This window comes from Pygoscelis adeliae, unplaced genomic scaffold (genome assembly GCF_000699105.1).
Source record: "Pygoscelis adeliae isolate BGI_AS28 unplaced genomic scaffold, ASM69910v1 Scaffold78, whole genome shotgun sequence".
NCBI lineage: Eukaryota > Metazoa > Chordata > Aves > Sphenisciformes > Spheniscidae > Pygoscelis > Pygoscelis adeliae.
In genome coordinates this window covers 2,944,759-2,967,865 of record NW_008825409.1, presented here as the reverse complement: position 1 = coordinate 2,967,865, position 23,107 = coordinate 2,944,759, and the positions used below count along the sequence as shown (strand labels likewise).

Genomic DNA, 23,107 nt, shown 5'->3' with positions numbered 1-23,107 from the left:
GTTCAGCCCTTCTGCCATCCACTTGGTTCTGCGTGTCATTGGGAAGTATTATTTTGCTGATTCATCTATACCTTGTGGGACATAGTGATCCATCATGTGCCCACAGACATAAAAACTAGGAGGAGTGAAAAATTAAGGAATGTGTTCTCATGTACATGTGTAGATACATGCCTAGACACATACTCCTTTTGAAAACATTTGTTGCAATTTGAATAAATGCCAAGGCAAGTCATAAATGTAGACCAGAATTTCTGAAAAAGATTATATATGTATCCCAGACAAAGCCAGTGGCAGCTGAGTGATTCCATTTTAAATCCTCAGTGCTAAATCCTTGCTAATTGACATAGAAATAAAACACCTGCCATCTCGCTATTAAGGGATTGCCCATTTTTTTCTGTACTAATGATGCAGTTTAAATGCAGGAGATATTTCTGACTTGATGCTCATATATAATTACTTATTTATATGACCACTGGAAAAGTGATTTAAATTTTTCTGCTTCCCATATTAATCAAAGCAGACAGGCATGTTTTAGACTATATGCTCATCAGACTACAGATCACCTTCTGTGGGATGGTGGTGGGTTTTGACTAACCTATCTTGACTACCCAGCCTTCAATAGAGGCAACAGAATCTGGCCAGTTAGGTCTTGTAAAGATCTAAATTCACTGCAGTTGTTAATACATTGCAGGAATGTTTGTTTCCCACAAATTATACCACCTGATATATTTGTATTTTATAATTATTTATTTACATTTAATAATATAATATTCAGCAGTTCAAGGCTTACGTTACATACTGACATATCAAAATATAAAATCAAGTGCACTAGTGCACTGTTCCCTCAAGCATTTGAAGTCATTCTCTGTTCATGAACTTATAAAACAGAGTCTGAAGTCACCTAATATTGTAATAGAAGTTAATAGTTGCAGCTTATTTTAACAGTCAGACACTTACACATGTGCAATTTCATTGCAGACAAAAAGGAATTTTTTTTCCTAGCGGTAGGGTAATAAAGTTCATAGTAGTAAAATCTTTCTCTTTTCTTCATCCTTTTATTTATTTGAAAAGGATTTCTTTGTAACTCAGCTGTCGTCCCCAGAATGGATTTAAAATCTCTTCTGCCCCTGTTTTTGAAGAGTTACTTACCCCAAATTTTTATACCCCATATGCAGTTATAGCTCTGGAAAATACCTACGTGCTTACATCCCTTGTACAGCCCATCTGACTTTCACAACTCATCGCTGAGGAGCGAGCGCACTGTTGCAATCGCAATCATCCCAGCCGTTAGTGTCGTGTGTCCTTCAAATGAGTATGTCTCTCTTGTCAAACTTAGGAGCTTAAAAACAGAGCTGCAGATCAGAGGCTTACTTACCCATACCGCATGTGGGAAGCCTAATTTAACTCCTTTCCCCCAACCTTTTCCCTTCTGCATAAGTCCTCTGGAGCTGTGTCATTCTGTGCTGCAAAGGACAAGGTAAAAAGTGGTGGTTTAAAAAAGGCTTAGCATGATACAGACTCAAGAGGAAGCAGTCTCTGGTGAACCCCGCTTGTTTTTATGTGGTCTTGACCACTAACTGTGGTCCTGAAAATGTGATTAATGGCACTGGAAGTAAAAATGACTGCTTTAAAGGAGAAGCTGCATCTCCGATCCTTCAGGTAGCTCCCCAGGAAAAAGAGGACACTCTTACTCGAAGAAGGCCAAGTTCAAGAAGGCTTCAGGGATGCTTTTAAGGTGTTAAGAAGAGAGCAGTTCTGACAGAACAGACATACAAAAATTGAAAACAAATGTTATCTTTGCTCTCCTAAAATTTATCCTGTTTACTGCAAAAGTGTTGTTTCTTTTTAAGTTTAAAAAAACCAACCCTCTCGTTACTTTCACAGTTGCATCACACCATGTTAATCATGTTGGTATGATGGAAGGGCTGTGGTGCCACACACGTGCTGGGCAGGCTGCTGGGACCGGTGGGCATACTTCTTCCTGTGCAGACAAGGAGCTGAGCTATGGCAGAAAAAGGCATCTTTGTAATGATGTAACTGCATTCCCATTATGGGCTGACCTACAGCCGGAGGGACTTTGATAAAATCATATTTATTAATTCAGACAGTTCTTCCAACGCAGAATCAGCATGTAGACCTGGCAGTAGGGCATTTTTTGACTCAGTGGTGGCTGTGGTGCAGACCCAAAGGAAGTGGAGAACAAAGCTTCGGGGTCTAAAAAGCAATCCTGAGCACAGATCGAGACTGGGGCAGTAACAGTCTCCTCCTGGGCTTCCCCCAAATCCACAAGAGATGCAAGAGGCACTACTGCTGTAGACAACATAGATGATTCTCTGTTCTGAACAGTTGTATGGGCTGCCACATTGCAGCCTGGAAAGAGGGATTGCTTAATCTCTCTCTTTGCCCCTTTGAGGTGCATCTGTGCTAAGGATGCTGCTGCCAGAGCCACTAACCACAGTCGAGGTAACAGGCTCTACAGGGAGGTCACAGTCACGTCTCTGCAGCCTGTGCCTTGCTGAATCTTGGGTTTATACACAATGAAGCATGTCTGTGCTTGCTTGCATCAATGTGCTGGTCTTCTCCCTATGCCCCTGTGCTTGACAGCATTCCTCAGCCCATCTCTGATACGGCAAAGGAAAGGGAAAGGGAGAAAATATGTTTCCAAAGTTCATGTCTATGGAGAGGGAGGAAAAATCCCTGTGTATAAGGAGCAGAGTCCTCTCCTCTTGCAGCTGCCTCGTATATGACATATGTAGTTGCCAAAGAGACACCTTCTAGCACAGGACAATGAGAGAATGAGAGGCATGCCAGGGCATAAAAGCAAAGACCATGTTCAACACTATTATGCCATATAAATGGTTTCTGAGTCACCTTGCCTAGTTGGTTTGCATTTTGCCGCTATGAGGATGGGGAGAGAGAGGAAGAAATTTCTTGGGTCTTCTCTCGAATGGAATTTAAAGTGTATGTTGTTAGTTCTTCGTGCTTTCATTATTATTTATACTGTAGTTTATACTGGAGGTAAGATCCAAAGATTATGTCTAGTCTCAAAAAAAAGTCGAAAAAAGCAGAAAGGTTGAAGTTGCTCTGCACCTGTGAAGGGCTTGATGGACATATCATGAGCAGCAAGGTAGAATACCCTTCCTCTGACAGCCAGAGGTCAGAAAACCATGCCAGTGTCTCCAGAAGGGCCTCTACAGCTCCTTTGCCAGTGCCCGAGGTGTATTTATAACACAGGAGAGTGCTGGCAGGCAGGTCGGAACCACCCTGTCTGTTTCCCAGCCAGCCATGCAGGCGGGAGAGGGTCGATGGCCACTCCAGGTTGACGCATCCAAGGGGGAATTGAGCCCCGGAGCCCATCGGCCACCCAGTTGCTGCCCTGCACTAGCCGGTCCTGCCGCACGGCAGAGCTCTCGCACGGCAGAGACAGCTTCAGGCTTTTTTCAGACTGACTCCTGCCCCAAACTCCAGCATCCCCAGCCCTCAGGGGGAGTCCAGTGTCTCAGGCCAGCTCGGCTTTGCATGGCATCTGAGACTGCATTCAGCTCTCTGGTTAAATCCTGGCAGCTCATGCTGATACCAGCAAGGATGTGGTAGAGTTCAGCTTTTTTGGATGACTATAAATGCATTAGATTTGCATTCAGTGTCAGCACCCTTGAGTAGGGGAAGTCATTGGTGAAAGGAATGACTTTTTCTTTATAAAACAGGCTGGAGGAATAATATTCTTGTTCTCTTCTTTACCAAGAAAACTGCTGCAGATGGGAAGCGACAGGAGATCATTGTATTGGACTCGAAACGAAGCAACGCTATTAATATTGGCTTGACTGTGTTGCCCCCTCCCCGGACTATCAAGACTGCTATTTTGAACTTTGACGAATATGCCTTAAACAAGGAAGGAATAGAGGTAAGAAAGAGTAGTTAGTCGATGTCTTCGAGTCTGCATTTTTAATGTTTCCTTTTTTTTCAATGTTGCACATGGTACAGGCCAGACCTTTCCTGGAATAGGGAGAAGAGGATGTATTATATCATGACTGAGAGTTGAAACTTGTCAAATCAATGTAATGGGCTCAGAAGCATGTAGTATTCACCTGAGGTTGGGCATGCTCAGTAAACATGGATTTCTCTGTTTTGTTTGTGTCTAAGTTTGAGTAACAATGGTGTTAATTCCTGTCAAGATTTCCAGAGTATTATCTGTTCCTCTGGAGATTGACTGAAATATTGTGAGCAGCAAGAATAGGCAGTGAGTTACTAGAGCTGATGCAACTGGTACAGGGTTTAATAAAGTTCATGCCCAGCTAGCTGTTGGAGTCATTCTAGATTGTATATCTAATGGAAAACAAATACAGTGACTAGTTCTGCTCAAAATAACATTTCTGTGTTACTGTTGTTTGAAGAAAAGCAGTTGGTATAAAGATTACAGATGATGTAATTTTTACCATTACATGTTTGACTTTGCAGATATTCTTACCGAGATCCAAGATGAGCTCTGTTTATTATTTTTTTTATCAAAACATTTTTCTTCTGTGAAGTGTAAAAGAAGCCTGCTGCTCCCCTGTTTTTTTTCACTGTGGTTGTACTCATTTCAAATCGCTTCTTTTTTTTTTTTGTAAGCCTCTATCACCTGGTAAGAGTAATCTGCACAACTACAAATCTCAACCAGTGGCTGAGCAGCAGAGGACATATATTGATACACAGTCACCTTTCAGTGGTTTGGCACTGTGTTTCATGATTTCCACCTTTCCACCTTCACTGTGCTGACTACAGAAGAAAATGAGAAAAGCTGGCTGGAATGGAAATGGAGTTGCCAACAGTTACATGCAAAAGAAATACTTAAGGCAAAAGATCATTCTAGCTAGAAGGCAAGGCCTGATTTATCCCTACTAGAATATAGTTTCTCCCCAAAGCTGTATTACTTATTTGGTGTATACATACCTTACTCATATTATGAAGGTGACGAATCAGACTAAAAAAGTAATTTTTCATGACCCAGCCCATGTACCCACCACTGCAGTTTGCAGTACTAAGCTTTGAAGTGCTGGAGAGAAGTAGCCCTCCAGCCAAGCCCCACTCACAGACCACAGGTTTGATCTCAGTGCTGTAGGCAGTGTTTCCATACAAAGTCCAACATAAAATAGCTGATAAAGAAGGACACATCTTTATTATCTTTCATGTATCATCTCCTTTGAATTGTGTCCTTCTCTGGCACGCTTAACAGAAGTTCAGCTGCTCTGCATAGCTAACCCTTTCCAGTGCCAACATCTGTAGCTGGGCTGTCCATCTGCCAACCACCTGTGGTATCCACAGTTGTGAGTGCCTTGTACCACCACAGCCTCCTTTGGGTGGGCTTTCCATTAGCTGCCAGAAACCCATAACTTCATTTAAAATATATATGCAGGTAGCTTTCAAACTGAAGAATTCAGAAACCCGGAAATGATACACTGCTGATATACTTGCCCAGTGCTAAAGAAAATGGGATTTCTGAGTTCTGTGTCCACAGCTTGAACCTAAGATGTGAGTAATCCTGATGTGATCATTCAGGTATTTAAAATCAAGAGAAAGGGAATAAGCTGAATAAGAGACGGCAGTGTGCCCAGGTGGCCAAGAAGGCCAATAGCATCCTGGCCTGTATCAGAAATAGTGTGGCCAGCAGGAGTAGGGAAGTGATCGTCCCCCTGTACTCGGCACTGGTGAGGCCGCACCTCGAATACTGTGTTCAGTTTTGGGCCCCTCACTACAAGAAGGACGTTGAGGTGTTGGAGCGTGTCCAGAGAAGGGCAACGAAGCTGGTGAGGGGTCTGGAGAACAAGTCTTATGAGGAGCGGCTGAGGGAACTGGGGCTGTTTAGCCTGGAGAAAAGGAGGCTCAGGGGAGACCTTATCGCTCTCTATAACTACCTGAAAGGAGGTTGTAGCGAGGTGGGTGTTGGTCTCTTTTCCCATGTAACAAGCGGTAGGACGAGAGGAAACAGCCTCAAGTTGCCCAGGGAAGTGGTTGAGTCACCATCCCTGGAGGTATTTAAAAGACATGTAGATGAGGCGCTTAGGGACATGGTTTAGTGGGCATGGTGGTGTTGGGTTGACGGTTGGACTCGATGATTTTAGAGGTCTTTTCCAACCTTAATGATTCTGTGATTCTATGGTTTAGTGGTGGAGTTGGCAGTGTTAGGTTTCCGGTTGGACTCGATGATCTTAAAGGTCTTTTCCAACCTAAATGATTCTGTGATTCTATGGAGCAGAGCCCAGGTACTTTGAGGGGATGTAGCCTTTATTGGTTGAGGGATGAAGCCTTTGTTGGTTGGGAAGGATGATGTTCATGGAGAAAAGTGCTTTTTTTCCTCAATGTTCCATATTTATTTACTTCTTAGCAGGTAAAACCCTGCACTGAATTCAGATTCCCTTCCCCAGTCCCCAATTTACAGATTTTTCTTATAGCACGTTGTTATAGAGTCAGACAGACATTTATAGCGAGATAGAGGGCTGGATTAAGCTATGCAGAATTGGCCAAGAGGTGCAAAGAGAGGTACAGAAATGCATCATTGTGAGTCCCGCTGTTTTCAGCAGAGCCCTGCCTCAGTTTTCCATACCAGCCCTTTGATCTACAGTGTAGACAAGCTGTGTTTCCTGTTTCTCTTCTCCTCTGTATCGACCTGTTCACTGGCTTTAACCTTAGAGTTAGCTTAGAGGGAACAGGGGTTGTCTTTTCAGTCTAGATTTTTAGAAAGTTTTCTGGTTCGTATCTACAGTTCCTAAATATTAGGAAATAATTGGTAGTGAAATGCATCAGCTTCATTTATATAAAAATGCAGAGAATAAAGCAAATTATTTGCTATATAATTTAATTTATAGCTAATCTATGGGTTGAATGAGGCAGGACTGGTATGGAAAAAAAATTATGCAATTGGTCTAATTAAAAACCTGCATCACAGTGGGTACTCCAAAGCCTTTCTGCGTAGTTAATCGTCTAGAAGAAATGTCACGGCTAGTAAGCAGCAGAGAGAGATGTAAGAAGAGCAGGAGAAGAGATGTGATGTGTGCGGTCAGGACATAACATTCACTGCTAAAATTTCAGAGAAGCTATGATTTAGGATCATCTTCAGCTTTTAGGGGATCCAGCATGGAGCAGGGCACCAATAGGGTATAAAGTTGCCTGAGCCATCCGTTGCCTTGGCTGTGAGTTCTGTGCTATGTCCCTCACTGAGGAGTGTCGTCACTGTCATCTTAGTGCGCGTGTGGCTTTAGTTCTGCACCTTGGTGGATAAGTTCAGATTCAATGGTATCTTAAAACTGACCTTAGCAATTCCTTTAAGGACAGTGGACTAAAGTAGTGCTGACAGTAGCGCTAGCACCAAGGCAGTGATGCAGTGGGATGCAGGCTACAAGTCTGTGATAGCCCAACTCATCATCAAGTTCATAGTGACCCAGTAAACCCTCTGCTACTGTCCCACATTCTGCTGAATGCTGTTTTGCTTGTGCCATTTAACTCTTGTTAGTAATCCATACTTTGCTTTTTAACTTCAAATATGTAACTAAGATAGGAGAAAAAATTCTCCAGGTATTTAAAGGCCTCTATACCTAAGTATGTTGCATATTTTAGGCCACGTGTCTGAAGTGGTTAGGTACCCCTGAGCTGTGAAAAAGGGCAGAAAATGGGGCATGGTGCTAAAAGGCAGATGTAGTCCATTTATTATGCAGAGCAGGCACTGTTAGAAACATATTTTCAAAGGAAGGCACAATGTGTGTCTGCAAGCATGCATCAATCCAACTAAAAAATTTTTTGCCACCTTACGTTTGCCAAAGTGGTTGTGTTTTCCTTTCTTTGAAAGCTTGGCATTCATTGTGTTCAAACAACTTGGAGCTAGCTGCAGGATAAAGAACTGCCTGCTTAGCATGGATGAGGGCTTTCTGTGAGCTAAGCAAAAGAGGCAAGCCTAAAATCCTGGCACCTAATTTTAATGAAGTGTATCACGGGCAGCTGCAAGAATAGAGTCCACCAAACCAGTCCTTGGTGCTTGTCTTTAGTAAAGGGAGTGAGTCCCTCTGTAATGTGCTACTCAGTAAGGGAACGTGGATCGAAATCAAATTATACCAAAGAGTATGATTAATTTAGCAGAGTAAAATTCGGGTAATGCTGTGAGGAAATTAAGGTAAGTTGCTTTGTGCTTTACAATATAGCTTTGTGATGCTACACAATATTGCATTGCATTAGTAGGTATAGCTTTTAGTAAAACTATTTGAAATTAAAAAATTCTCCGGGTATGCTAGGCCCTCCGTACCCACATTTCTTAAGTGTTTTGAAGTCCATGTGCCTGGAGTGGCTAGGTAGCCCTGAGATGTAAAAAGGGGTAAGAAATGAGAGCCTGGTGTTAAAAAGGCAGATGGTGACGTGTATAAACAAAAAGCAAAATTTGATTTTCAGAAACGATCAAGGTATTTAAGTTTTTGTTCTGATAGTTGCCGCGGTACATTGGCATTTGCAGTTTCCAATTTGTTTAGCTAATGCTTTGTAAAAGTGTGATGGGATGTTTCAAATTATGCTAGCTCACGTGACCTGAAAGAACACCTCTTTTCACAAGTCTAGACAGAAGAGAGAACAGATGCAATGGTGCCTCGCTGGCCATACACCCACAGTCAGCGTATCACTGCCCTAACGAGTTTCAGGCTTTATTTAAAGAAAAAAAGCTACACTTTCACTCCTTGCAGCAAACCAAAACATCTTCTACAGTTTCTGTGACCAGCAATGGCATGTTCACGTATTTCAGTAGAGAGCTGAGGAAGTGGAGCGGTCTGACTGACGCAGCAGCTGTCAGTTCCTGATTTACAGGGATGGCTATCGGGCATTTTAGATGTAGTCCCTTCTCAGAATTGGATCATTTTTGGAAGAGTTGAAATAAAATTAGTGCAGGCGGCCTCACTTACTGTGGAGTCCTGACCTTCATATGCTTTTATATTTTGTTAGAGTTTCTGCAGGTAATGCAAACCACTGATGTGTCTCATTAATAGCTGCCTGGAAAGCTGAAATGGGAGAGCCTTTTTGGAGCTGAATAGTCTGCTGAGGCCTGTCAAATATCCGATGAAATACCCACTAATGTGTATTTGGTTAAGCAGCTTACGAATTTGTGGGCCTTGAGCCACAGAAAGCTTTGGACCCAACAACAACCTGATATTTAGTTTACTAATTTTTTTCAGGCTCCTGTTCGCCTGGTAAAATCAGCTGAAACCAAATAGGAAAGCCAAGGCACCCCTGCAACCTCATCATCACTGAGAAGCCCCATTATCTCTTGAAAGAGATAACTTAAGGACCTAATTTCTACAGAGGCTCCAGGCTATTCAGAGTCTCTGGTTAGGTGCTTCCTTGCGTCCCGTGCTGAGGCCCGTAACCCTCAGGCATATGGGGGTTATAAATTTTGCCCTGCGAGCCTTGTGAGGCTTTCCTCTTAGAAATTTGTGGAGTTCATACATCAGGATGGCTGAGTCCAGGAAATAAACAGTTTGATCCCTTCGCTGAAAGTTCAAGGGCTGGGTCCAGCAGTCTAGGAGCAGAATAATTAGGATCCATTATCTCATGCGAACGGGATCTCCAAAAATTACTTCTTTTCCTCCAAGAAAAGATTTGTGCACTGGTTTTCCTCAGAATGTTAGTCTCTGGCCCGAACAGTTGTGTGAGAATGCATGGAGGTGAAATACATGCATCACACATATTAGAGGTTATGAGCATAGGGCTTGTTGACAACCAGTTCTTCTTTAATTGACCTGAAGTGTGCCATACTATGGAGAGCGTTATGAACTAATGATTAGATTCAAAGCTATTTGTGATTTAATGGTCACATCAAGTGCCAATAACCTTCTGCCCTGCTGTGTTTTTATGCTACTTCCATTGTCAGTGATGCTTTTAAAAAAATAAATAAATAAACTGGCAGGTGGTGTACTCAACAGTTTCCAGCACTGAACAAATGGCTCAAATTAGTCATAGAGTGGAAATCAAAAATAGGAGCATTTTACCACTTGCTCAGGGGCACACCAAGGATGACGACCAGCAGGATCAGAATTATTTGCCTGAGCAGATTAGAAGTGCTGATGAGTAAGTCATCGTTACAGGGGCAGTTGCACTCTGGATGGTGTGAGACCTGCCAGCAGCTGTGGTCCCATCGAGGCAGGACTTTCAGCAGCAGGGGTGATCCTCGGCAGCTGGCACCACAAGTACAGGCTCTTTTGCTTGGCGTTCTTTGTTTCACATACTACAGTATGCAGCACAGCAGCCTTGCAGTACTTGGACTCGAATGCTTTTTGTCAGCTCCATCTGGCTTGTGGTGTTTACATAAAGCTCAAGGAGGAGGAGAGTCCCTTTGGAAATAAAGCTTACTGTTTCATTGCTCTCTTTAAAAATGCCCAAAAGCAGTGCAAAATCTCTGGAGTGAAGGCCCTGCACCACCACAAAATACTTGTGGGATCCCTGGGTAGCTGCCAAAAGCCCTAGTTATTTGTAGGAGGCAATTGAGAATACTGCTGAAGTGTTAGCCTTCAAAAATGCATCAGAAGCGTTTTTACATCCATCACATGGCTACTGCTGAACTCTCCATGTATGGATGTTCTTATGATCCTATTTGCAAGCTGCCCTGGCTCAGCTGAGGGGGTGTTGGCTTCTTCTTGTCGAAGAGAGGAGTAGGCACTAGGAGGCCTGACTTCTTCAAAGGACACTCTGCGAAACACCTCTTCTTATGAGTTTCAGACTCAGTCTCTCTTTTTTATGAACTTTTTTAGATGAGTATCGGTTAAGCACTGAGAAATGCCCTGAAGCAGCTACTTATAAATCTCTAGTTTGATGTTAGGTATGAGCTAAGTTACAGATTTCAGTGTGTGTGGATGGATGGATAGCACATCTCAAAATCAATACACAGTCAGAACAGGTGTACATCAGAATATTTTCCAAGCAGTCATTGACAGAGGAAGAAAAAGCACCAGGGTGCATTGAGGGATTTTCCTCCTCTTTTTTTTTTTCATAGGATATTAATTTATTAAGGTAGAAGCTTGCAGTGTCCAAGCAAGGAGGCTTTTTTTTCTTTTTTAACTAAAAGGCAGAGCCACCATTAAGAGAAAGAAATGCTTCTTTATTTATATTTATGGAAGTCAGCATAAGAAGATGGACAGCAATATAAATGCTGTGCCTGAAATTAAGTAAGACCCAGTTCAACAAATTGAACATTATTTGCTTGCTTAACTCTTGTTCTTTGCCTGATTGACCAGAAAAAGCCCCTTGCTCTCCACGCTTAGCTCCAGCGCTGTACAAGGAGCCGGACGAATGGAAGGGGGCAGTTGTGCTACTTTGATGAATTGGCTATGTCCAGCACTGGAAGAAGGCTGTAGTTTGGATTGGCAGGTCTGAGAGCTCTTTGGCTGATTTTTATTATTCTCTCGTCCCCTCCAATACAGCCTCTATCATTATAGAAAGCTACAGCAAAAACATGTCATTCTTCAGATGAATAAACATAAGTTGTGTTGAAAATCTGCTGCTTTGTTTTAATGAGGCTTTGATCAGCAGGATAAAGACCTCAACTTATCTGATGCCTTTATGTTGTCCTGCTTTCCTTTTTCATTTTTAAATTGCATTTATTATGTTAAAAACTAATAAAGAAGCAATACCTTAGAGAGCAATACTTTGAGAAGGAAAGCTGCCACATGTGAACAAGCATGTAAGATCCGAGAATTAAAGGGAAAATATAAATGTTTTGAGCCATACTGACAGCAGAAACTGAAAATATTGAGATCCTTTTTCATCAATATTTTAGACTTTTCAGATCAAAAGAGAAAAAGGCTATATGTTATGCAATGCATAATACAGCTTTAAATTCAATGCATGTTCCTTGGGAAGTTGTCCTCAGTTTGGGTGAAATTTTTGGGAGTGACCTAATAGGCTGCAATAGTTGTCATGTTTCATAAAAAACAAAACAGACTGAACAAAAAATAATAAACGATGAGAACAGCAAGGGACAGGAGTCCTCAAGTTATTCCTGTATACCTACAAGTGCACTGGAAGATTCGTAGATGCTGAGGCTAAAAGGGACCTGCTATCTAGTCTGACCTGCTGTAAATCACAGGCCAAAATATTTCACTCATTCTACGCTCACTTCTGTATGTAATTTGCAGAAATGTGGCCAGTTTTGATTTAAAGATATGAAAGCTGAGGAGAGCAGTCCTAACCAGACGCCCTGTCTTTCTTCAGTGTTTGATCCTGTGATTAACCATATCCACTGACTACAAATTTTTAAAAATGCATGTTAATACAGATGTGTTTTTCAACTGCAAATATTCAAGATAGCAGGCCTTGTTTTGCTCTCTAGTGCAGTGGGTTAGTGCTTGGTTACTACAGTGCTGTCCTAATTTACCAGCCAGGAACGAAGACTTCTGCCATTGCTGCTGAAAAGTCACCCAGTGTCACAGGAGCTCAGGCGAAGTCCAAGCGAAGCTCGTCGCGTGAGCCTGCGCTGCAGGAGCACTCGCCACAGGAGCATCCCCGTGCCGCTACGCCCAGCCCTTGCATGCCTCTAGGCCTCGCCGCTGACGCCTGCCTTTTGTCTCCCTTCACAGAAAATCCTGACCATGATCCCGACCGAGGAGGAGAAGCAAAAGATCCAGGAGGCACAGCTGGCGAACCCTGATGTCCCCCTGGGCAGCGCCGAGCAGTTCCTTCTCACCCTCTCCTCCATCAGCGAACTTTCCGCCAGGCTCCAGCTCTGGGCTTTCAAGATGGACTACGAGATAGTGGAAAAGGTGAGGGGAAAGCAGGGAGGCCGGGGTGGAGGCTATTCCAAGGCTTTGCTTAATCTTTCCCTGACCTTGTTGTTATACGAGCATATATTTTGAGGAAACGGTAAATGGGTCGCTTTTGTTTCAGTGGCCAACCAGGAAACAGCTAAAATGATCCTTCATAATCTGTTCCTTCTATAAAAGAAAATTAGAGATTATGTCTTCCTTCCTTTAATTAGGCAGTAATGATATTGGAACAAAGAGGGCTAAATCCTTACCACATCTTCTCCAGATGTTGTTATTCAGGAAATTCTTACTTCAGAGCAGTAAAAATTTTTCTTCGGATAAGGATTGAATGAGGACTACAGTATTCAGCCTTACATCATAAAATGAGAGTATTGATCTTGCATCCATTTGAACTAAGGAAAACACCATCCATTAAAGTTATTTCTGTTTATAAATCTCTTTCAAAGTTATAAACAAAAGATAAGACATCCTTCAGGGGTGCTCTTTTCAGTTCAGTCACAGACAGTTGTCGCCACCTTCTTCATGGATGGCATTTATTCAGAGAACACTAGAACTGGGTTGTCTGTCATGTATGATGAATCACAGACAAAAATTTCAAAATGACAGCGTATAATTTTGGTGCATAGGTGAAGCAGAATGAAACTGTGTAGGCGATTTCAGCTACTTGCTGACTTTCACAAGCTCTTTGAGCAATCTCAGTGCAGGAACATTCTTCTGGCTGCACTTCTCATGCATACCCCATGTATTGCTCTTCAGGCAGCTCTCTCCTGTATATATTGATTATGTATGTGTATCTGTGCGCATATGTGTATATTAAAAAATCGGTGTAACTTCGTGTGATACGGATTCTGAGAAGTGGGACATGCTTCTGAAAATGCCTTATGTTACCTAGCCACAGTTATTTCACAAGTTATACAATAGTGGATTGATTTGCAGATGATACTGTCAAGATTACTCAACCTCTGTTTAATTTTCTTAGATTTTAGGAAATACAATCACACTAATATTCAGGATTTTTTAATTGTGACACTTTAGTCTTAGACATTTACATTTCTGACTCATAAATCATAAAATGCTTGTATCTGGCCTGAATACTTTTTTGCCAGTTATTTTTTACCTTGGTACAGCTATTTACTCTGCTTTGAAATTACCGCAAGGCTAAATTGTTCCTTTCACGTGAGCTGAGTTAGCTGTAGTTGTTAATCTATGTCTATACCTAGAATTTCTAGCTTCCTCTCAATCAAAAAGTAACATTTGAAGCACTGCTAAAAGCTAAAGAAATTCTAATAGTTTTCCTGTTGCTGATCCTATAAAGTTTATGCCACAAAGTTAATGAATTGCCAGCTAAAATCCATGTAGAATGGATGTTAGTATAAAAAGTCTCAAATACCTAAATTACTCAAAGAAGCGACAGCTGGAGTGAAGATAGGACCAAGATTTTTATCCCTGTTGAAAGGTAGGTAGGCCTAAGTACAGTATTTACCATAAAATGGTACAGGAAATAAAATATGATAACTCTGATAAAGTAAGAGAAGCATGTGATAAGAAGCCTAGCAGAGAAGCATAGATATGACAGACAGCTTCGGTCTTAGTTGGGTGAAGAGGAAGATATGGGATCAGGCATCAGAGGTACAAGAAAGAGCAAGCAGTTGCGTCTCTCCAATAACAAAAGGTTAAAGTCGGAGTTTAAGTTCCAACTAACCAATAAACATAAGCGTTATTTAGACTGAGATAAGATGCCATGAGCATATCCAATTAAAAAATGAAGTAGTTTGCATTAGTGATCTTGATAATAAAAGAGTCCCATGACTTGCTAACATTATTCTGTTCTTGAAACTATGTTTTTGCAGAAGATCCATCTGCAAATGGGCAAACCCTTAGTGAAACTTAGGTGCCAGATCACTTACCTCCACATTTTTTGTCATATTTTTTCCAGCATTTGCTTGATTTTTTTAAAATCTATTTTAAAATTAGGAAAATTCATAACAGTTCAGAATGCACTCATATTATGTATCGAGTCACACGTATATTTTATGTAAGAAATGCGTGAACCTTCCTACTATTTCCATGAGGCTGGAGGTTTTAAATGGTCCATGATATCAACAGTGTGAAATACCTGAGTTATTGATGTAAGGCTGGGGTTCTCATTCATGAGGCTCTTTTTCTAATCAGCCAAGAACGGAGTTTTGCCTAAGTAGGTCTTAGCTCCATCTCTGACAACCTGAAAGAAAAACAGCATGAAATTGTTCAAGAAAAGGGTTAAGTGAGATACTGTTCATGTTTGTAGAAAAGCTTTCCAGGCGTAATGAAGGAAGTCATCCTTCTTGCGCTTCATTTAATTAACTAAAGCAAGTCAGGGTACATTTGTAGGGAGCAGCCTCGGACTGTGAGGAGCTGAACTGGATGAATGAATACTCATTCTTTGCTCTTTACAGAAAATAAAAAAGGAAAACCCTTTCCAAATGATCTGTTTGATAAGGTGTATAATGTTAACGTGTGTCCAAGGTACTGGATGCCTACTGAAGGTCGTCAGTGAAACAATAATTTTTCTCACTTTTCTTTTGGTAACATATTTTAAAGGCATAGACAAAAGAGGTAGAGTTTCAACTTTAAATCTTCATTTTCAGACTTTTGATTGCTCTGAAAAATTACACTGTGTTACTGCTAGTTCTTTGTGCTGAACTATTTATGATGCAGATGCTGTCAAACTTCATTATCTCAAAGGGAGTTTAAAGGCCTTAGAAAGAGGAAAAGAATCTTTAGTTGTCCTAAATCAGTTGTTTTTTTTTTTTTCTTAAGGTCACTGTGGGCAAATATATCCTTATTGCTGACAACTTTAAAGGATCATAAATGAATATAAGCAGGTGTAGAAATGAGAAAACTAGAACTGGTAAAGAAAAGGGCTTGCTTCACTTTCTCTTCTGAGCAGAAAGATTACTCCTGACTCCAGTCTCCCTAGAGTGCTAGAGAAATAAGTGTTCAAAAAGATTGTACTTTTGAGTGATGCTTAAACTGTCTGAAAATTTTAAAAAGAGCATCAGAGCTTTTTAAGTTTTACAGTATGATCCTGATACTTTCTGTTGTTTTAAAAGGGTATGATACTTTATGCAGGCCAGTCTTGATTAAATGCAAATATGGCAAATTACATTTTGGTATTCTCAAAGTTCTCATCCCAACCAAGCTTTTACTCCTCGCAGAAAAGCATGCACGTGAACTTGTATAGGTGCAGTAAGCTAAACTTGTTACCAGTATAGCAGGTTGGTAACAGTGCATATGCCAGATCAGCTGTACAGAACACGTGTGCTACGTCCTACCATGGGATTCATTGCACACATATAGTTGAGTTCATTTGTGCATGTGCGTCAAACATTTATCAGGCATTACCAGATGTCACGTGGCCAGAAATTCTGGAGCAATCGTCAAATTTCATTCAAGCATAATTTTTAGGTGAAAAATAAAAACATGGTAAATAAGGATACGTGGTATCTAAGGATTTGAGGTAGCTCTGCATTATGTATCTGCCCTCTTTAGGTAGAACGTGCATTTTATAGGGAGCAAGAATGGGTATTTCATCTGATTATACAGTATCTAGCACACTGGTTTTTATTGTTTTTTAATGCTACAATAAAATAAAAAATAAAGAGTAGTTAAAAATGTGTACTATATGAAGAAAGTCTAAGCTTGGATAACTTGCATGTAAATAGCTAAATGAAGGGCTAGAGTATGGCCTGCTTTGGAAGCCTGTTATGCTACCTTTTTATTCACCTTCAGAATGTTTTAAATTAACCTTTTGGGAATGATTTTTTTAACAGGTTGCAAATTGATACAAGTAAAATAGTTCAAAAGCCTATGTTTACAGCAGATGCAGAGCAGTTTGATTCATTCCCCATAATGCAACAAAACAAACTAAATCAACCCTGACTTTAAAGCAATTCAAAGAATTCTGTGCAGCAGTTTATTGATTTTAGTTTAACTTGATAAAGTCTTGGATTATTTAGCACCTCTCCTCTGCTTTGCTCACTATGCCATCTCTTAATTTGTCTTGAATTTGCCATATTCTTTTCAAGAGGTTATTTGTTCTGTAGTGACTAGAAATGTACGTTTCCTTCATCTTTGTGCTCTTATTTATGGTAAAATATCACTACAATTGTTGAATGACCCGTTGTATTTCTCCAAGAAAGTGAAGTTCTCAGCTATTTTGCCTCTTGGTCTAAAATAACGGCTTAATTTTGGCTTCTTGGCTCATAAAGAGTGTAATAATTTGGCAAAAGAATGCCGCTCACGGATGTTTAGGATGGCATTTGGAGATAGAAACAACGTGAACGGTTACTGTGCATACAAAATAAATAACCCTGGGCCTCACACAAAGACATAGAAATAAGCTCGGTCAACTCAATTACCCTCGCTCTCTTCCTTTGAACTCTCTGGTGTGGTTCGCTTCCCGAGGTAATGGAACAGAATTTATGTTTTCAAGCCTTATTAGTTTACATACCTATACTCGATAACATGCGTGGATGGAAGATGCATTAAGTTAAAATGAGAACACTTGTAAAGCTTGATGTTCGCAGTGGGGTTCTTCTTCAGTTTTAAAGTCACACAAGCACAAAACCATATCTAAAACGCAGAGGTGGCCATCATTTGAAGAAAGCTTTAGGGTCAGGCTACAAATGTCAAGTCAGCCAGGGTCCTAACTTTTTTTTGTTTGTTTTTCAAAGATTAGAAAAAATAGTTATAAGAAGCTCTTTTATCAGTTGGGGCAGGGGGATGTTCATGCATCTAACTCAAATGCAGCAGCCCCTTCTCTGATTCTCTCTCTCCTGTTTGGAATCACAGAATAATCCCTAGGACAAGTAAGGCAATTGCATACATAAAGAAGCAACATTAGGAAAGTATTTTATGTATTTTCTTGCTGTCCTTGCGTGTGATTTATTAGCTGGAACATGGAAGAAAGCCAGCACACATGGCCAGTTTGCACTCTGCAAGACGCCAGTTCAGGGACTTTTTGCAGTAATTAATCTAAACCATAGAATTAAAAACTTAAAACAGCTATAGTCAACTGCAGCCTTCACTTTCTTGTTTTTATTCTCATGGCAGGAAGTTGCAGAACCACTTCTAGACCTGAAGGAAGGAATGGACCAACTGGAGCACAATAAAACTTTGGGATTTATCCTTTCTACTCTACTAGCCATTGGGAACTTTCTGAATGGAACCAACGTAAGCCTGATGTCCCAGCATTTCCCCTGCAGCTTTTTCCTTCAAAAAACAAAAGTCAAAACCATTATGACAGTTGCAATCCAGTATTTATTTTGTACCAGAAAAATAATTCAGAAAACAGAACCTACTTTTTCTTTTTATTGTGTGTCAGGGTGCTCTTTGCCTCTTTCAGCATAACCTGAAGGAAATGTGGAGCTCTTCTGGTGTAACTCACCTTGAGTTTAGTGTAGATGCTCCCCGTTCAAATTGTGAGAACTGTGTCATGAGTCATTTCACCGCAGATGGAGTGATTTTAGGCCTACTCTTCAGCAAGTTAAAAATAAAAGCAATAAGTTTCTCCTCCTGTAGGATTATTATTATTATTATTATTCCCCCTCTACCCCTACTTGGTAATAATTTTTGTCTACTAATCTGCATGGGAAGGAGTAAACATTTTTATTTTTAATTTCGTCCCTTTTTTCCCCCCCTTACAGGCCAAAGCTTTTGAGTTGAGCTACCTCGAGAAGGTTCCAGAAGTCAAGGACACAGTGCACAAGCAGTCCCTCCTGCACCACGTCTGCACTATGGTGGTGGAAAAGTTCCCAGACAGCACTGATCTTTATTCAGAGATTGGGGCCATCACTAGGTCAGCCAAGGTATGTCTAGTGGGTAAATATATATATGTTTTTAAAAACCCTCTTTAAAGTGAAATATTTAAGATTTTATTTTGTTCTTTGATTTTGTTCCTCCCTGGTCACAGCACTTTTTATGAATGTGGATTCGTTGTGTCATTCCCATTGAATTTCGAAGTTGCCATTACTCTCTTTTCTGAGCTTTATCTCTGTCTGTCAGGTGGTTTCCTCATCAACGCACTAATGGGCAGCCACATTATGACAGCTATTTTCATGTCATATACATTATTAATGTATATAACTATTAGGAACTATTTTCAGGTTAAAACTTTATTTGACCGGTATCTTCAAATATATTTATTCTGTGGTTTGGGGAAATCTCTTTTTTAAGGCAGATGCCTGATTGTATTTTAAGGGAAACATTTAAGGCAATGGAAGGAATGAACTTTTTTGGTAATAAAATTGTTTCCAGAAGGAAAGTGTCCTTGAAATATTTTGCTTAACTCCTTTTCTGTCCTCCTCCTGACAATAATTTTGATGATTAGGAGTTAGGGAAGATAAATAGAAATAAAGGAAACTTGTGGCAGCACCTCTTTTTAAAAAGTGGTAATCCCTTGGCTAATGCATAGGTCTGGTCAATGGCTCAATTTGGTGTGCAGATTATTTATTACTACTGCTAGCAGGCATGATAGAAACACTGTAACCTCACTCTTGGAGCTCCGAGAGTGTGAGATTTCATGGATGACCCTTAAAAACAGTACGTTACTTGATTAATGGAGTAAACATGACAGAATATAATCAGGAGATAACAAACATGAAAATTCTGGTTTGGAGTCATGTCTCATGTGAAAATGGAAATAATTACAGCAGATAATACTAGTATCCATCTAGACCAGTGTCTTGATTCAGACAGTGGCCAATACCAGCTGCTTGAGAGGAGAGCAGAAGAAGCTTCAGAGGAGGAGGAAGATCTCTCCTAGAAAAATTTTACTTCATGAGCCATAATACTCATTATACACATCAAATGGAGGAATGATTTCTCTTCCAAAAGCCACCTTGTTTGGATATTGGGGGGGGGGGGCGACGGATATCCTGTATAATACAATTTTTAAAAAACTGCAAAAATCAAATCTTAATTTGGCTCCTAGCACAGTTCTTGTGACAATGAATTCATAATGTAATTTTGTCTGCTGTTGAATTTGCCAGTTTCAGGATTTACTGTCTGAATATACTGAACAGTCAAAACTATTTTTATCTCTCTATTTCATAGTATAACTTAGGTTGGAAAGGACCTCTGAAGATCATCTGGTCCATCGTGCTTTTCAGTGCAAGACCAAATTAAACCAGGCTGCTCAGATCCTTGTCTAAGTCTCAAATAATCCTTCTACATCTTTGTTTTGAGACCATTTCCACACTTTTTCTCCATCTTACCTTTTAGAATGGGTTAAACGATAGCAAACACAGCATTCCAGCCTCTCCTTATAAATGTTATATGCCTACTATGTTTGTCCATTCAGCTTGTGCTATCTTTTGTTAGATGTCCTGAGGTTTTCTTTGTGTTTTTGACTGTAGCTATCCTTTTGACACCGGTTGTCTTTGGGCAGTTCACAAGGACATCCAGGCCGTCTCCTTAGCTGATCGGGTAACTCAGAACTCAGCCCAATGCACAAAGGAGTCCGATAATGCCTGCAGTGTGCACTTCATTGCGATCTACAGTAATGACCATGATCTGCTGAAGCAGATTTACTGCTTATCTCTCAAATCCCTAATAATCTTAAATCAGGACTAATCTGAATAATTTCTTGCCATCTGTAGATTTTACCCCCTCGGTGTGCTTCCTTGTTTCCAGATAATTCTGAAAGACAAAGTACAAACCGTGAGACACCTGCTGTTAACCCTCTCATCAGATGAGAATCAATATGCGTTCTTTATTTTCTTTTGCTCTCTTAACCTCACGCTTCATAGGTGGCCTCCCATGAGGCTCTTGTAAACATTTTGAATATCTAATTTTCTTTGCTTGCTCTTATCTGTCCACTATTTTATAAACATATTCAGAATCTAGTGATTATTTTGATGTATTTAATTTCCTGTTATCATCCTTTCAGCCAGGTTACCAGGTACAGTAATAAAGCTTGGAGCTCTACAATCTCCTGAATCAACCTTGCTGCTTTTGTAAAGATAGGTGAAACCTTTGCTATCCTCTGATTCTTTAAGTTACTAAGTGTAGTGAAAACATACTCGTTTTAGCCAGTGGCTCAATTTCTTTATTTTAATTGCTGTCAGAATTCTTGTCTTCTGCTTGTTTACTGCTTTGTAAGCTATCATCCTCCTCCCACACATCTGTTTCTGCTAGCAAGTATTCAAACCTTGCTATTAATTCATTCACACCTGTTAAAAAATAAAATAGGGAAAAATAAAAGCAGGTACCAGAATAGGTTTCTCCCCAACATCCTCTGTGGTGAAGTTGGATAAAAAGAAGTCATCTTGCTTCCCTTCCCTAACTTTTGTCTTCCTCAGTTTCTTTCATCCCCAGTGATCCAGGACCTCTGACATATTTTCTTTTTTTGGATACCATAAAGGAATTTGTGGCTTTTGTTTTATATCCTTACATATTTGCTCTTTGGATTCCATCTCTGTTCTAATTTTCCTCTTGTACAGCCTATGTTTAGGCTCTGTTTTATTGCCTTCACTGAAGTTGGTTTCTCATGTTCGGAAGGTTCTAATTTTTTTTATGGTTTTTTTTTTTTGAGTGATTCTTCATCTCTTAACATTTAGGTAGGTTGGTTTCTCATTTCCTGCTTCTTCTCTTTGTTAAGAAGTTATTTCACTTTTTTTTAGATCGGGACCAAGTTAATCACTAAAATGAAAATAGCTGTAAAAGAGAAGAGTCCTTGTTTTCCAAACTCCACACCACCATGTATGGTGTACTCTCAAGTGAATCTTCTACTTCTGTTTTTCAGTCTTAGAAAGTGGAAGAAAGCTTAACCTAATGCTGTCACTTACAAAAAATTTTTAGGTCTAAGAGCGTACAAAATTGAGCACAGTCTTTCAGTCTGTGGTTTGCTGATCTCGTGGCCCTGCCCGAAGCGGACGAAATTCTGAAAAGGCCAGACAAAATCACATTAAGAGAAATTATAGCCTTAACCTTCCCCGTGACGCCCAAGGTCTCCCTCCTTGGGATGTTCCTGCATGTGTTATACCACTGATGGATTACTGTAACAAGCGCTATTCCCACTTGATCTTAGCTGCCACAAATCAAAGAGTTAGGACATGGAAGCCATCCAAGCTGCCCTCTTCAAGGGAATGTTCACAGACGAGGCGAAATCTTGGTTTAGGAAAGCTGACAGGAAAGGAGAACTAATATTTCACTGTGGATTAGGCTGTATTTTGAGCTCCATTTTGTCTACAAACATCTTTCAGAAACCACAAAGGCTAAACAATTTCCATCCTGTAGATAAACAGAGATGCCCCTTCCCCTGAGATGCACATCATATGAGAATTTCCTGAGCCTTAGTTCATGAAAAAAAAAAAACCCAAAGAAAACAGGCTGCCTCACCAGAAAGGAGTTAGAAAGACCAGAAACAAATTAGTATAGTTATTGCAAAACTTGTGGCTTTTTGTTGAAGGACTGAAGTCATAAATGGCAAAAAAAAGCAGACACAAGTGAAAAAATGACCACAAAATAGAATTCTAGATAAATAAAAGTATTCATAGTTGTATAAAAATATATAAGATCATGCAGGGCCACTGATTGTTTAGTATCCCATGATTAAAAGCACCTGCTTTTTTTTTTTTGCCTTTTTTTTAACATATTTTAAGTTGTTTATTCATTGGAGTTGTAGCAGAACTGATGTACCTAATACTGAAGCAGGTCCCCAGATTTCTGCAGTTAAACTCGGTATTGTTCCTAGAAGTTTCCTGACCAGTACAGCAAGGAGGGGTTGCATCAGCACTGGTATCTTCTTTGTTAGTGAATAAAAAATGTATTCTTATGAAAATGTTCGTCTTCTTTCTCATCCCCCTAAATATTTTTCCCCATGCATCTGAAAGCTGGCCAGCTCCACAGAGTAAACTAGTAATTGTCCTTTTCTCCCCCTAATTTTAATTTACTTACAAAATGCCAAACTTCTGGTTGGTTTTTAACCCCTGCAGCAAGACACTTGGATTAGTTGCGGATACTAGGCAATGGAGAAGCAGGCAACTTTTAAAAGTAAGCAATAAGCAATGTTAACAACACAGGGGGGGCAGCACGGGTTACTGGTAGGAAAGAACAGAACGAGACTAAGACTTACTCAGGGGAGTAGGAAGCCTGTAGCTGCCCTCCGAGGGACTCAGCAGGGAGGCGTGGGGAGAAAGGAGGTGGCTGAAACAGAAGTGCCATTCTGGTGTAGCTTCTTGATACACTGGAAAGCAGAGAGAGGAGAGGAGAAAAGAAAAAAGTAGGGAAGATCAGGCTGCCTCCTGCATTGCTTCAGTGGGGTTTCTCTTGTCTCGCTTGACAAGAAGTATTTGTTTGCA

General features: G+C 40.4%; 1 protein-coding gene across 1 annotated transcript in view; it reads left to right on the top strand.

Annotated features, from left to right (window-relative positions):
- FHOD3 (formin homology 2 domain containing 3) overlaps positions 1 to 23,107 on the top strand; it is a 377,261-nt gene that overhangs the window by 317,715 nt on the left and 36,439 nt on the right. The window contains exons 18-21 of the mRNA XM_009330482.1: positions 3,743 to 3,901; positions 12,579 to 12,761; positions 17,859 to 17,978; positions 18,452 to 18,613. Coding sequence (XP_009328757.1) covers positions 3,743 to 3,901; positions 12,579 to 12,761; positions 17,859 to 17,978; positions 18,452 to 18,613 — 624 coding nt within the window. The remainder of the gene's footprint in view (positions 1 to 3,742; positions 3,902 to 12,578; positions 12,762 to 17,858; positions 17,979 to 18,451; positions 18,614 to 23,107) is intronic.